At 44.3% G+C, this 11,997-nt stretch overlaps 2 protein-coding genes across 4 annotated transcripts; one reads left to right on the forward strand and one right to left on the reverse strand.

The window, feature by feature from the left end:
- Nucleotides 1-454: 454 nt before the first annotated feature.
- On the reverse strand, nt 455-5,341 carry LOC139571277 (desumoylating isopeptidase 1-like). The gene is made up of 6 exons (XM_071393995.1): nt 4,893-5,341; nt 4,647-4,668; nt 4,408-4,477; nt 3,871-3,980; nt 3,606-3,728; nt 455-684 (listed from the first exon to the last, which is right to left on the reverse strand). The coding sequence occupies exons 1-6, from the start codon at nt 4,981-4,983 to the stop codon at nt 591-593; spliced, it is 510 nt and encodes a 169-aa protein (XP_071250096.1). The 5' UTR covers nt 4,984-5,341; the 3' UTR covers nt 455-590.
- An 814-nt stretch (nt 5,342-6,155) lies between these two features.
- On the forward strand, nt 6,156-11,427 carry LOC139571278 (X-ray repair cross-complementing protein 5-like). 3 transcript variants are annotated; one of them, XM_071393996.1, is made up of 13 exons: nt 6,156-6,318; nt 7,093-7,184; nt 7,274-7,386; nt 7,618-7,759; nt 7,946-8,197; nt 8,389-8,575; nt 8,726-8,912; nt 9,493-9,661; nt 9,804-9,965; nt 10,085-10,214; nt 10,421-10,521; nt 10,657-10,773; nt 10,938-11,427. In XM_071393996.1, the coding sequence occupies exons 2-13, from the start codon at nt 7,115-7,117 to the stop codon at nt 11,135-11,137; spliced, it is 1,830 nt and encodes a 609-aa protein (XP_071250097.1). In that variant the 5' UTR covers nt 6,156-6,318; nt 7,093-7,114; the 3' UTR covers nt 11,138-11,427. The 3 variants fall into 3 exon arrangements, with proteins under 3 accessions (XP_071250097.1, XP_071250099.1, XP_071250098.1); XM_071393998.1 differs by lacking the exon at nt 6,156-6,318 and adding an exon at nt 6,649-6,718; XM_071393997.1 differs by lacking the exon at nt 6,156-6,318 and adding an exon at nt 6,847-6,975.
- Nucleotides 11,428-11,997: the final 570 nt, after the last annotated feature.

Here is an 11,997-nt window from a genome sequence, read left to right on the forward strand (position 1 = left end):
CATGGGATCCTACGGAGAGTAGAAGAAAGCTCCATCTTATTATATACTTACGGCCATCTTGATAACCGTGGACATACTAAAATACAGGCACGGATCAGGCCAACTTTATAGTGGAAAAGGGGAGAATTAGGTATAATCAAGTTACGGCTGGGGATGGTGTGTGCCAGGCTGGGTTGGTGTTAAGGTATTAAAGAGGTCAGGTAGGGTTAGGTTTCTGCCTGGCCCACTGACTGACATACATCAGGCAGCCCATTTCTGATCTTTTTGTCACTAATTGGTCTTTTGACCAATCACATCAGATCGTTTCCCACCAGATCTTTTTCAGAGCTGATCTGATTGGTCAAAAGACCAATTAGTGAAAAAAATATCAGAATTGGGCTGCCTGTGTAAACGCAGCTTAAGGGACTCACAAAAGGTGAGCTGCAGATCTCCCACCCAATATATTACTCTGTGCACCTGTGTTATCGGTCTATCTCTGGTCTATCTCTGGTCTATCTCTGGTCTATCTCTGGTCTATCTCTGGTCTATCTCTGGTCTATCTCTGGTCTATCTCTGGTCTATCTCTGGTCTATCTCTGGTCTATCTCTGGTCTATCTCTGGCCATAGTGTCCGTTGAAGGTGTTGCCCCCCTGAGGTGCAATATTGATGGAGTCCAGTAGAGGGCGTAGCGCCTGGCCGAAAGGCCTGTGGGTGACAGAGTGGAACACCACAAATTAGAATCTGATCAACGGGGAGTAACATGATGAACTACATACACAGCGACTTGTGCTTTGAACAAGCTGTCCTGAGTTTATAGCGCATACATACAGTTAAAGTCGAAAGTTTACATACACCTTAGCAAATACATTTAAACTCAGTTTCACAATTCCTGACATTTAACCACTTTACTTTAAGAATGTGAAATGTCAGAATAATAGTAGAGAGAATGATTTATTTCAGCTTTTATTTCTTTCATCACATAACCAAGTGGGTCAGAAGTTTACATACACTCAATTAGTATTTGGTAGCATTTCCTTTAAATTGTTTAACTTGGGTCAAACGTTTGGGGTAGCCTTCCACAAGCTTCCCAAAATAAGTTGGGTGAATTTTGACCCCTTCCTCCAGACAGAGCTGGTGTAACTGGGTCAGGTTTGTATCTATCCGATTTGATCTTTGTGTGTCAGGATGGTAAGTTGGTGGTTGAAGATACCGGGGGTATCATCGGATGGGGCCACAGTGTCTCCGGACCCCTCCTGTCTCAGCCTCCAGTATTTATGCTGCAGTAATTTATGTGTCGGGGGGCTAGGGTCAGTTTGTTATATCTGGAGTACTTCTCCTGTCTTATCCGGTGTCCTGTGTGAATTTAAGTATGCTCTCTCTAATTCTCTCTTTTTCTTCTTCCTATCTCTCGGAGGACCTGAGCCCTAGGACCATGCCTCAGGACTACCTGGCATGATGACTCCTTGCTGTCCCCAGTCCACCTGGCCGTGCTGCTGCTCCAGTTTCAACTGTTCTGCCTGCGGCTATGGAACCCTGACCTGTTCACCGGACGTGCTACCTGTCCCAGACCTGCTGTTTTCAACTCTCTAGAGAGCAGGAGCAGTAGAGATACTCTTAATGATCGGCTATGAAAAGCCAACTGACATTTACTCCTGAGGTGCTGACCTGCTGCACCCTCGACAACTACTGTGATTATTATTATTTGACCATGCTGGTCATTTGAACATCTTGGCCATGTTCTGTTATAATCTCCACCCGGCACGGCCAGAAGAGGACTGGCCACCCCTCAGCCTGGTTCCTCTCTAGGTTTCTTCCTAGGTTTTGGCCTTTCTAGGGAGTTTTTCCTAGCCACCGTGCTTCTACACCTGAATTGCTTGCTGTTTGGGGTTTTAGGCTGGGTTTCTGTACAGCACTTTGAGATATCAGCTGATGTAAGAAGGGCTATATAAATAAATTTGATTTGTAGGCAACCTTGCTCGCACGCGCTTTTTCAGTTCTGCCCACAAATTTTCTATGGGATTGAGGTCAGGGCTTTGTGATGGCCACTCCAATACCTTGACTTTGTTGTCCTTAAGCCATTTTGCCACAACTTTGGAAGTATGCTTGGGGTCATTGTCCATTTGGAAAACCCATTTGCGACCAAGCTTTAACTTCCTGACTGATGTCTTGAGATGTTGCTTTAATATATCCACATAATTTTCCTCCCTCATGATGCCATCTATTTTGTGAAGTGCACCAGTTCCTCCTGCAGCAAAGCACCCCCACAACATGATGCTGCCATCCCCATGCTTCACGGTTGGGATGGTGTTCTTCGGCTTGCAAGCCCCCCATTTTTCCTCCAAACATAACGATGGTCATTATGGCCAAACAGTTCTATTTTTGTTTCATCAGACCAGAGGACATTTCTCCAAAAAGTACGATCTTTGTCCCCATGTAGCAGTTGTAAACCGTAGTCTGGCTTTTTCATGGCTGTTTTGGAGCAGTGGCTTCTTCCTTGCTGAGCGGCCTTTCAGGTTATGTCGATATAGGACTCGTTTGACTGTGGATAAAGATAGTTTTGTGCCCGTTTCCTCCAGCATCTTCACAAGGTCCTTTGCTGCTGTTCTGGGATTGATTTGCACTTTTCGCACCAAAGTACATTCATCTCTAGGAGACAGAACGCGTCTCCTCCCTGAGCAGTATGACGGCTGCGTGGTCCCATGGTGTTTATACTTGCATATTATTGTTTGTACAGATGAACGTGGTACCCTTCAGGCATTTGGAAATTGCTCCCAAGGATGAACCAGACTTGTGGAGGTCTACAATTATTTTTTCTGAGGACTTGGCTGATTTCTTTTGATTTTCCCGTGATGTCAAGCAAAGAGGCACTGAGTTTGAAGGTAGGCCTTGAAATACATCCACAGGTACACCTCCAATTGACTCAAATAATGTCAATTAGCCTATCAGAAGCTAAAGCCATGACACCATTTTCTGGAATTTTCCAAGCTGTTTAAAGGCACAGTCAACTTAGTGTATGCAAACTTCTGACCCACTGCAATTGAGTGAATTATAAGTAAAATAATCTCTGTAAACAATTGTTGGGAAAATTACTTGTGTCATGCACAAAGTAGATGTCCTTACCGACTTGCCAAAACTATAGTTTAACAAGAAATTTGTGGAGTGGTTGAAAAACGAGTTTAATGACTCCAACCTAAGTGTATGTAAACTTCCGACTTCAACTGTGTGTGTGTGTGTGTGTGTGTGTGTGTGTGTGTGTGTGTGTGTGTGTGTGTGATATATATGTAACCCTAAATCTACTTTCAATACTGTCTGAATAAAGAGAAAAATATGGAAGGAAGACAAGTCTCCGTTCACATGTAGAGTGGGGTCTACATTCTACATGTGAACGGAGACTTGTCCTCCTTCCATATTTTTCTCTTTATTCAGACAGTATTGAAAGTAGATTTAGGGTTACAGGTAGAGGAGAGACAGCATGAAAGTGTCAGGGGTGGAATTCTTACCCATGTCACTCATGAACAATATGTGCTCGACTATCGCTGTGCCATGCTCCCGCACTACACTCTAAATATCTGACAACAGGTTCTTGTTGCTATAGAGACAGGGGAGGGGAGAGAGGGGTAACTCACGTGGAGAGCACTTCAGCCGGCAGGTCTGTGATGTGGCCGGGGATCTTGCTGCCAGTGAGGAACTGGGCCACTTCGTTACTGAACGTGTTACAGTTCCACTCAAACAGATGGTATTGGTTCCCCCTACAGATAAAGAAGATGTGAGGCAAAGATAGGAACAGAGTAAAGATAGAAGGGAGAAAGAGAGGGAGAGAGACTGCACATTGCCATTACGCGTGGAGTTGAGATCCACCAGGTTGAGATCGACCAGGTACCACAGCCTCACCTGTACGTGGACTCTCCCAGTGAAGACAGGTACTCCATAAAGATCTCCTCAGTCACCTCTGTGGTGCCCAGGTCTATTATGGAGTTGGGTTGTCCCAGGGACGTTCCGCCCTAAAAACACACAACAAATACAAACAGCTTGTAAGAGGAAAGGGGATGCCTAGTCAGTTGTACGACCGAATGCATTTAACCCAACCCCTCTGAATCATAGAGGTGCGGAGGGGTGCCTTAAATTGACCAGGGAGCAGGTGTTGTTGGAGGTTTAACTGCCTTGCAGAACTGCACATTTTTCCACCTTGCCGGCTTGGGAATTCGAACCAGTTGGTTACTGGCCCGACACTCTTAACCGCTAGGCTACCTGCCACCTGCTTGCTCAGTTGTCCTCCAATAGCCCATATGCAGCCCCAGGATTCGTTTTGTATCACAACTAACAAGATCTATGCTTGGGGTAACTAACTTAGACTTATGTACACCAATAAGAAAGAGATTTACAGGTCTAGTTTATGTCAGGAAGGAATAGAATAAAACATTGTCTTACAGGTGGGCAGTTTGTGATGCCATCTCCCCCATAGAAAAACTCCTCTCCATGTACAACAATAGCAGTGTGCCTAAGTGAGAGGAAAAAAGCTAGAGTTTATTTCACATAAAGACGGATTCCCAATTAACAGACTTAAAAACACTGGGGGGAAATATAAATATAAAAGGTGTACATAACTTGACCTTTGTCCTCACTAAAATAAGGATTTCAATCATTCAAAAAATACATAATTTACTCACCATATTCCATCAAGCTGTTTACCTGTGAATAGAACAGAATAATTGATAACGTTATACATTAAGTTTACATTTTGTAGCGAACTTGGGGTACATAAGATACAGAAATTGATTCTGAATTCAGCGCATAGGCCTAAAATGCATCCTCGGCCTCTGCTCATCAATCCAAACTCTACATCCGCGGGTAAAACAAAGTATATTCCAAGCAAAACTAACGTTAGTTAGCTAACTAACGCGTTAGCAACTTACCTAGCATGAGGGGGCTCAGCTGGCGAGCCATTCCTTTAGATATATCGTAAACGTACAGTTTCACAGCGTACGAGGTGTTATTTGGATCCATAATTCAGCTTGGTGGTGTAAAATTAGGTTGAGTGCTGTGTTGTCTTCAATGTGTACGAACTAGCTAGTTAGTATTAGCTAGTTAGTATTATCTAGCTAGCTATCCGACTAGCTAACGTAGTGTTATCTAACGTAACTAGTTAAGTTATTATATTTCGTTCTGGTTCCGCAAATAGAAAAACACAAATAGTCCGAAATGCCTTATGTTGGGCAAAATAAAAAGTCATATAGTAGCTAAGCTTAATTACAACGAATATCTAATAATTGAGACAAATTCACGAGTCACGACCGTAACGAAGCTCTTAACAAACATGCTAGTCAGCTGTTGCTGTGTCACTGTGACTCAAAACAAAATACATCTGTCAAAAATGCCCATTCATACGGCTTAAAAAACAGCCAATGAATGGACAGAGTGAGACTGGGACACCTGTGTGAAGCTAGCAGCAATAAGAATTGGCCACAATAGTGGAATTTTGGGTAGCGTTTAAAATAAAAGTCACCCATTGCAACATGCAAACGGATACAAATAGTGGAATAATACCATATTTGGACTAGATCATCCTAAACAAGTTTGGTATATTGATATATAAATTCAACAAAAGAGAACAAGTAGTTAATTTGACGCCAAAAAGTTATTTTTAAGTGTTTCAGCATATTGTGTGTTTGATTTGATTTGATAGTGCTTATTATAAGTTTGCCCCCATTGCAATACGGAAGTCTAATTACATCCACAGTGCGATTTCAACTGATTCTTTACTTTTTTTGTGTCAAATTAACTACTTATTGTCTTTTTTTGAATGTATATAAAAACATCCAACCTTGTTTGGCATCTAGTCCAAATAGGTATTATTCCACTATTTGTATTCATTTGCATGTTTCAATGGTGGAATCTTATTTTGAAGGGAAACTGCAAATTCCACAATCCTTATTGTGGCTAGCTTCAAACAGTTGACTGTGACGACCTACATCGTTAAAGCGTCTGATAAAATATTATGAAATGGACGCAAGAATCCGTAATAAAATTAAGAAATCTTGTGTTTATGCAAGTGAGTTTTACGATTGATATGACAAATATGTTGACGATATTTGTTTCATAAATCGTCTCTACCTCAATCGCACAGTAGATGGCGCTATGCACATTTGGCTTTACATGAACCCACCAACATTTTCACCATAGAAAAAGTAATACGCGTTCACGTCGCAACTGATGACGCAATTAAACTATGTGACAAGAGACTACGGTCTGATATCAACACCTGCATCAAGACAAAACAAGGCTTGTAGCTAACTAATTCCACCGAAATCACTTTTGTAACATCATACACTCGGCCATAAGGTATGCTTTCATTCGGCTGTATAGTTTAAATGAGAGTGCATTCTTATTTATGCTGATAAGTGGATGCTAAGATAACCATACACCGTTTAGAAACTGATTATATTATATTCAAAAAGTTGTCTGCAGCCTATTCCCCGACGCTCCGCCAAATGTTCTGTCTAAACGCAAATGCAGGTGTTGGATACAGTTTTGGAAACATTTGGAACTTAACTTGAATATAAGTAGAGGAAAAAAATAATCAAATACAGAAGACTTACCGCATGCAGTTTGAAAGTTGCACACTGCTGTATTTTTAAGAAGCACCGGAAATGTGGAACGTATTGGTGTAATGGAGATATCGTAGCTGAGGCAGTGTGTGAAAACAGCCGGGTGCAACTTTGCTAAACTGTGCACAGTAAAAGTGTGTGTTTTGTATTTTAAATATTATTTCTCGCTTATATAAAAGTTACATTCCAAAGGTTTACAAAACCTTATCGCAAGTGGCGTATTTGCGTTTAGAGTGTCGGGAGTAAACAGAGCTTCGGGATTGTGGTTCACATGGGGAGGTAGAGTAGCTGTGGTCCATACTATCAGCTAAGAACCCAAAAGGTGGGGCAACTGTGAAGTGTGTATACCCTCCTTGAGTTCTCAAGAACTAACTAGCCACTTACCCAAAAGGTGACAGGAGTGCCACATTAAATTGACCCCGACATCGTCTGGTATCACCTGATCAGAGTTTTATAACAACCACACTGTGTGTGTGCACGTATGCGTTTGTTTCCTTGTTATTTTCAGGGCAAGACTAGTGCATGCCTCAATGGCACAGTGGAACGACTACCACCATGAGGATGAAGATGTGGATGGAGAGGAAAGGGATGAGTCTGGAGGTAAGACCAACATTGATGGTGATTGAATGGATCAATACTGAATAGAATGGGGGTTAGCATATGTAATGTAATGTAATCCCTCTCCACAGTGGACTATAAGAGCACAGGGCGTGACAGCCTGGTGTTTCTGGTGGATGCTTCCAAGGAGATGTTCATCAAGGGGGAGGATGAAGAGCCCTCGCCATTTGACATGACCATGCAGGTAGTCTTTCTCTCTAACTCCCTCTCTGCTTTCCCTTTCCTGTCCTTTCTTCACCCCCTCCCTCCCCTGCCTCTTTCTCTCCTTATCTCAGACATGATCAAAATTACTGAACTCTTAGCACCATGAAAAGTGACATGACTGATGGCCCTTTCCCACTCCTCTCTTTATCTCTGTGGTCCTACTTAGCCCTTTGACAGTGTTTTATTGTATTGTGCTACTCTCCCTCCCTAGTGTGTCCGCAGCGTCTACACCAGTAAAATAATCAGCAGTGACAAGGACCTGGTGGCTCTAGTGTTCTATGGGACGGAACAGAGCAAGAACCCCAGGAACAGTTTCAAGCATGTCTATATCTACCATGACCTGGACTCACCTGGTATGTCCCCCTGGCCTGCAGTTTCAGTGTGTGTTCTGAAAGAGTCTTGGATTCTTCTGGAACCCATTTGAACATTTGTTATTATTCTCTCTGTGTATCTCCAATCTGCTTATCTTTACTCTTCCTCCTCACCTATCTCTCTGTCTATCCTTTTCTTTTATCTCCTCCCATCTCTCTCTCCTCTAGGTGCCCGTCGGGTGCAGGATGTGGACGGGCTGCGTGGGGTGAAGGGTGCCCAGGTGGCAGGAGAGACCATGGGCAGTGGGAATACTAACCTGGGTGAGGCGCTGTGGTGCTGCTCCAACCTCTACAGTGACATCAAGCTTCGGCTCTCCCACAAACGCCTCATGATCTTCACCTGCCGTGACACACCACATGGGGGAGACAGCGAGCGCAACCGCCAGGCCCGCACCAAGGCTAGCGACCTCAAAGAGACCGGTGGGTCTGGGGGAAGGCAGTTGTCAAAGAGAGAGAACATACATAGTTGTATCTCTATGGCAGTTGGCCTCCTTGATGTAACAGGGTTGAAGGTGAAGGGGTTTGAAAGGGGCCGGAAATACATCTTGGTCTTGCAAATGTTTAGTTTATCACAAACAATGTTGGATCAGTGAACTCTCTCTCTCTCACAGGTGTGGTGATAGACCTGATGCATCTGATGAAGCCAGGTGGGTTCGACGTCTCGCTCTTCTTCTGTGACGTGGTGAGCCCCCCCGAGGACGAGGCTGAGCTGGGCCTGCAGATGGATCCTTGTGGGAAATTGGAGGACCTCCAGAAGAGGGTCAGAGCCAAGGAGATGAAGAAGAGATCGGTCGCAAGGTACAGAGCACAGCCCAGCACTGTTTCCCTCATCATTGTATAGGCGTGGCACTGTGTTCTTATAGGACATGTTTAGATGTTACAAATGTTTAATAAAACTGAATAGGGCCCTGGTTGCTGATGGCTCCTCTCTTGTCCTCTGTGTCTCAGGTTGAATCTGTGTCTGGGGGAAGGGATGAACGTTGCAGTGGGTGTGTACATCACGGCCCTACAGGCCAGGAAGCCTAACGCCATCAAGCTCTACAGAGACAACAACGAGCCAGTCCGCACCAAGACACGCCTCTACCACACACAGACGGGCAGTCTGCTGCTCCCCAGCGACACCAAGAGGGTTCAGGTAACTAAGTGGGAATCTCAAATCAAACCAAATAAATATATATTTAAAGTGTATCAAAGAAAGTATGGGCCTCCCGAGTGGCACAGTGGTCTAAGGCACTGCATCGCAGTGCTAGCTGTGCCACTTGAGATCCTGGTTTGAGTCCAGGCTCTGTCGCAGCCGGCACCGAAACCGGGAGACCCATGGGGCGGTGCACAATTGGCTCAGTGTCGTCTGGGTTAGGGGAGGATTTGGCCGGCAGGGATGTTCCTGTTCCATAGCGCTCCTTTGGCGGGCCGGACATGCTGACACGGTAGCCAGGTGTACAGTGTTTCCTCCGACACATTCTTGCAGCTGGCTTCAGGGTTAAGCAGGCATTGTGTCAAGAAGCAGTGCGGCTTGGCTGGGTTGTTTCGGAGGATGCACGGCTCTCGACCTTTGCCTCTTCCGAGTCCGTACGGGAGTTGCAGCGATGGGATGGGACTGTAACTACCAATTTGGATATCACGAAAAAGGGGTATAAAAAAAAAAGGTATGATTTCATATTTCTCATTCTGTCCGGTTAATTTCAGTCTAGATGTGATGTGTGTTGTCTGTATAGGTGTATGCAGGCAGGCAGATAGTGATGGAGAAAGACGAGGTGGATGTGATAAAGAAGTTTTCTGACCCGGGTCTGGAGCTGATTGGGTTCAAGCCCATGGAGCGTCTCAAACTGCACCACCACCTCAGATCTGCTGTCTTCATCTACCCAGAGGAAGAAATGGTCACAGGTGTGTGTGAACCTGTCACTATGATGGGAAGAGAAACGGTGACAGTTGAAAACATAACTCCAAGCCCATGCTCGTCCTCCAAGTTCCATTTTGAGTTCCAACTTTAACCCCTTTCTCATTATGTCCTGTTTTTCCATCCCAGGGAGTGCCTGTGTGTTCACAGCGTTGCTGCGCAGGTGTAGTGTGAGGAACGTATTCGCTCTGTGTAAATATACACGGATTCGTAACTCTCCCCCACGCTTCTTAGCGCTGGTGCCCCAAAGAGAAGAGGTGGATGATGGCCAAGCCCAGATTGCGGCTCCAGGTACAGTCATTGGGTCCCACTGCAGCCGTGGTCTTGCACAAATACCACACAATTAAAATACTTTTAAACGTTCAGACTAATTGTAGTGACGTGTGTGTATGTGTGTGTGTTTGTCTCAGGCTTCCATGGCATCTTCCTGCCCTACGCGGATGACATCCGTACCCTGGACGCTCCTCAGCTCCCCACGGCTTCCGAGCCTCAGGTGGACAAGATGAAGGAGATAGTACACAAGCTGCGTTTCAAATACAGGTACGGCCCTTTTATTACAGTGAATACTAAACATTATTATTTCATACCAGGATTCACATTTTGAAAAGAGTTAAAGCATAAAACATAACAGTGAAAGAATAGCAGAAAACAAGGGGAACACTATTATAAACGTCCTAGAATATGACCTGAATGAGTCTTGAGATTCCCATTCCTGTGTTGTCTGTGTTGCTCTTCCTGTGTTCCAGGAGTGATGCGTTTGAGAACCCAGTCCTCCAGCAGCACTACAGGAACCTGGAAGCCTTGGCTTTAGATCTCATGGCCCCAGAGCACATAGAGGATCACACCAGTAAGATGAATACACACATCATATGCTTCTGATTGGCCCACATGCTTCTTTTTTAGCAGTGCTCAAGCTCGCTTTTTCTCGTCCATTCTTTCTGTTCAATCTCCTTATCTATCTTTCTCTCTCTCCCTCTCTCAGTGCCCAATGTGAATATGATGGACCAGCGTCTTGGTTCCCTGGCTCAAGAGTTCAGAGATCTGGTGTACCCTGCTGACTACAACCCAGAGGGCAAGACTGCACCCAAACGCAAACCAGGTGAGTTCTGTATGATCTATATTGTGATGTATGGTTTACTTGCTTTGTGTCCTTTAGGAGAGATTTGGTTCTGGCCCATGGGGTAAGAAAGAACAGAGTAGTAGTTGGCAGTCTCACTGTTGAAATACTGGTTGTTGTAACATCCTGGCCCTGTGTGTGTTCAGCTGAGGCGGCAGGCGGCACAGAAAAGAAGCCCAAGGTGGAGATGTCTGAGGACGAGCTGAGGGGTCACGTACAGAAAGGCACCCTGGGTAAGCTGACGGTGCCCGTGCTGAAGGACGCCTGTAAGCAGTTTGGGGTGAAGGTTACAGGGACCAAGAAACAGGAGCTAATAGACGCCCTGACTGCACAGCTCAACAAATGAGGCGTACATGTCAAAATATGTTGACATCTACGCTGTCGATATTCTGGTCAGAGGCACCAGATCGCAGGATTATTGGTCTATCTTTGGGCTTCCATTTTAAGGTTTCTAGTCTGAGATATATCACTGTACTTAAAATGGAAAGTTTCTCATTGGTGTTGCTAGAATAATATTTGTTTCTTTACATGTTTTAAACTTTAATAAAAAATGAAAAGGAACAATTTATATAATTGTCTGTAATTGCTGTTTTTGAACATAAAGGTAACTGCCAAAATAAAGAAAACATCAACGTAGTGTCCAGAACAGCTTCAATGCACCTTGGAATAGATTGTACAAGTGTCTGGAACACTTTTGGGGGGATGTGACTCGATGACAAATTCTATAATTTGGTGTTTTGTTGATGGTGGTTGCTGTTTCAGGCTCCACTCCAGAATCTTCCATAAGTGTTTCATAAGGTTGACACGCACACACCCTTTAAACCCCCTATGTACCTTTGAGACCCCTCTTTCAAAGTCACTAGCTAGGTTTCCATCCAATTGGCAACAGATTTTCATGTGAATATTCTAAAGATCTGCATAAAAACAATGTGCATTTTCCATCAAATTGACTTGTTGCAGATAAAAGCCTGTGCGTGATGGGTTAAAGTCCCATGTACTGAATTTTTTCTTTTAAAGAATTATACTGAACAAAAAATGTAAATGCAACAATTAACAATTTTACTGAGTTACAGTTCATATAATGAAGTCAATAAAATGCATTAGTAAATAAATCCATTAGGCACTAATCTATGGATTTCACATGGCTGGGCAGGAGCCATGGGTGGGCCTGGGCCAGCCATGGGTGGGCCTGGGCCAGCCAATCAG

Source organism: Salvelinus alpinus, chromosome 3 (assembly GCF_045679555.1).
Source record: "Salvelinus alpinus chromosome 3, SLU_Salpinus.1, whole genome shotgun sequence".
NCBI classification, from domain to species: Eukaryota; Metazoa; Chordata; class Actinopteri; order Salmoniformes; family Salmonidae; genus Salvelinus; species Salvelinus alpinus.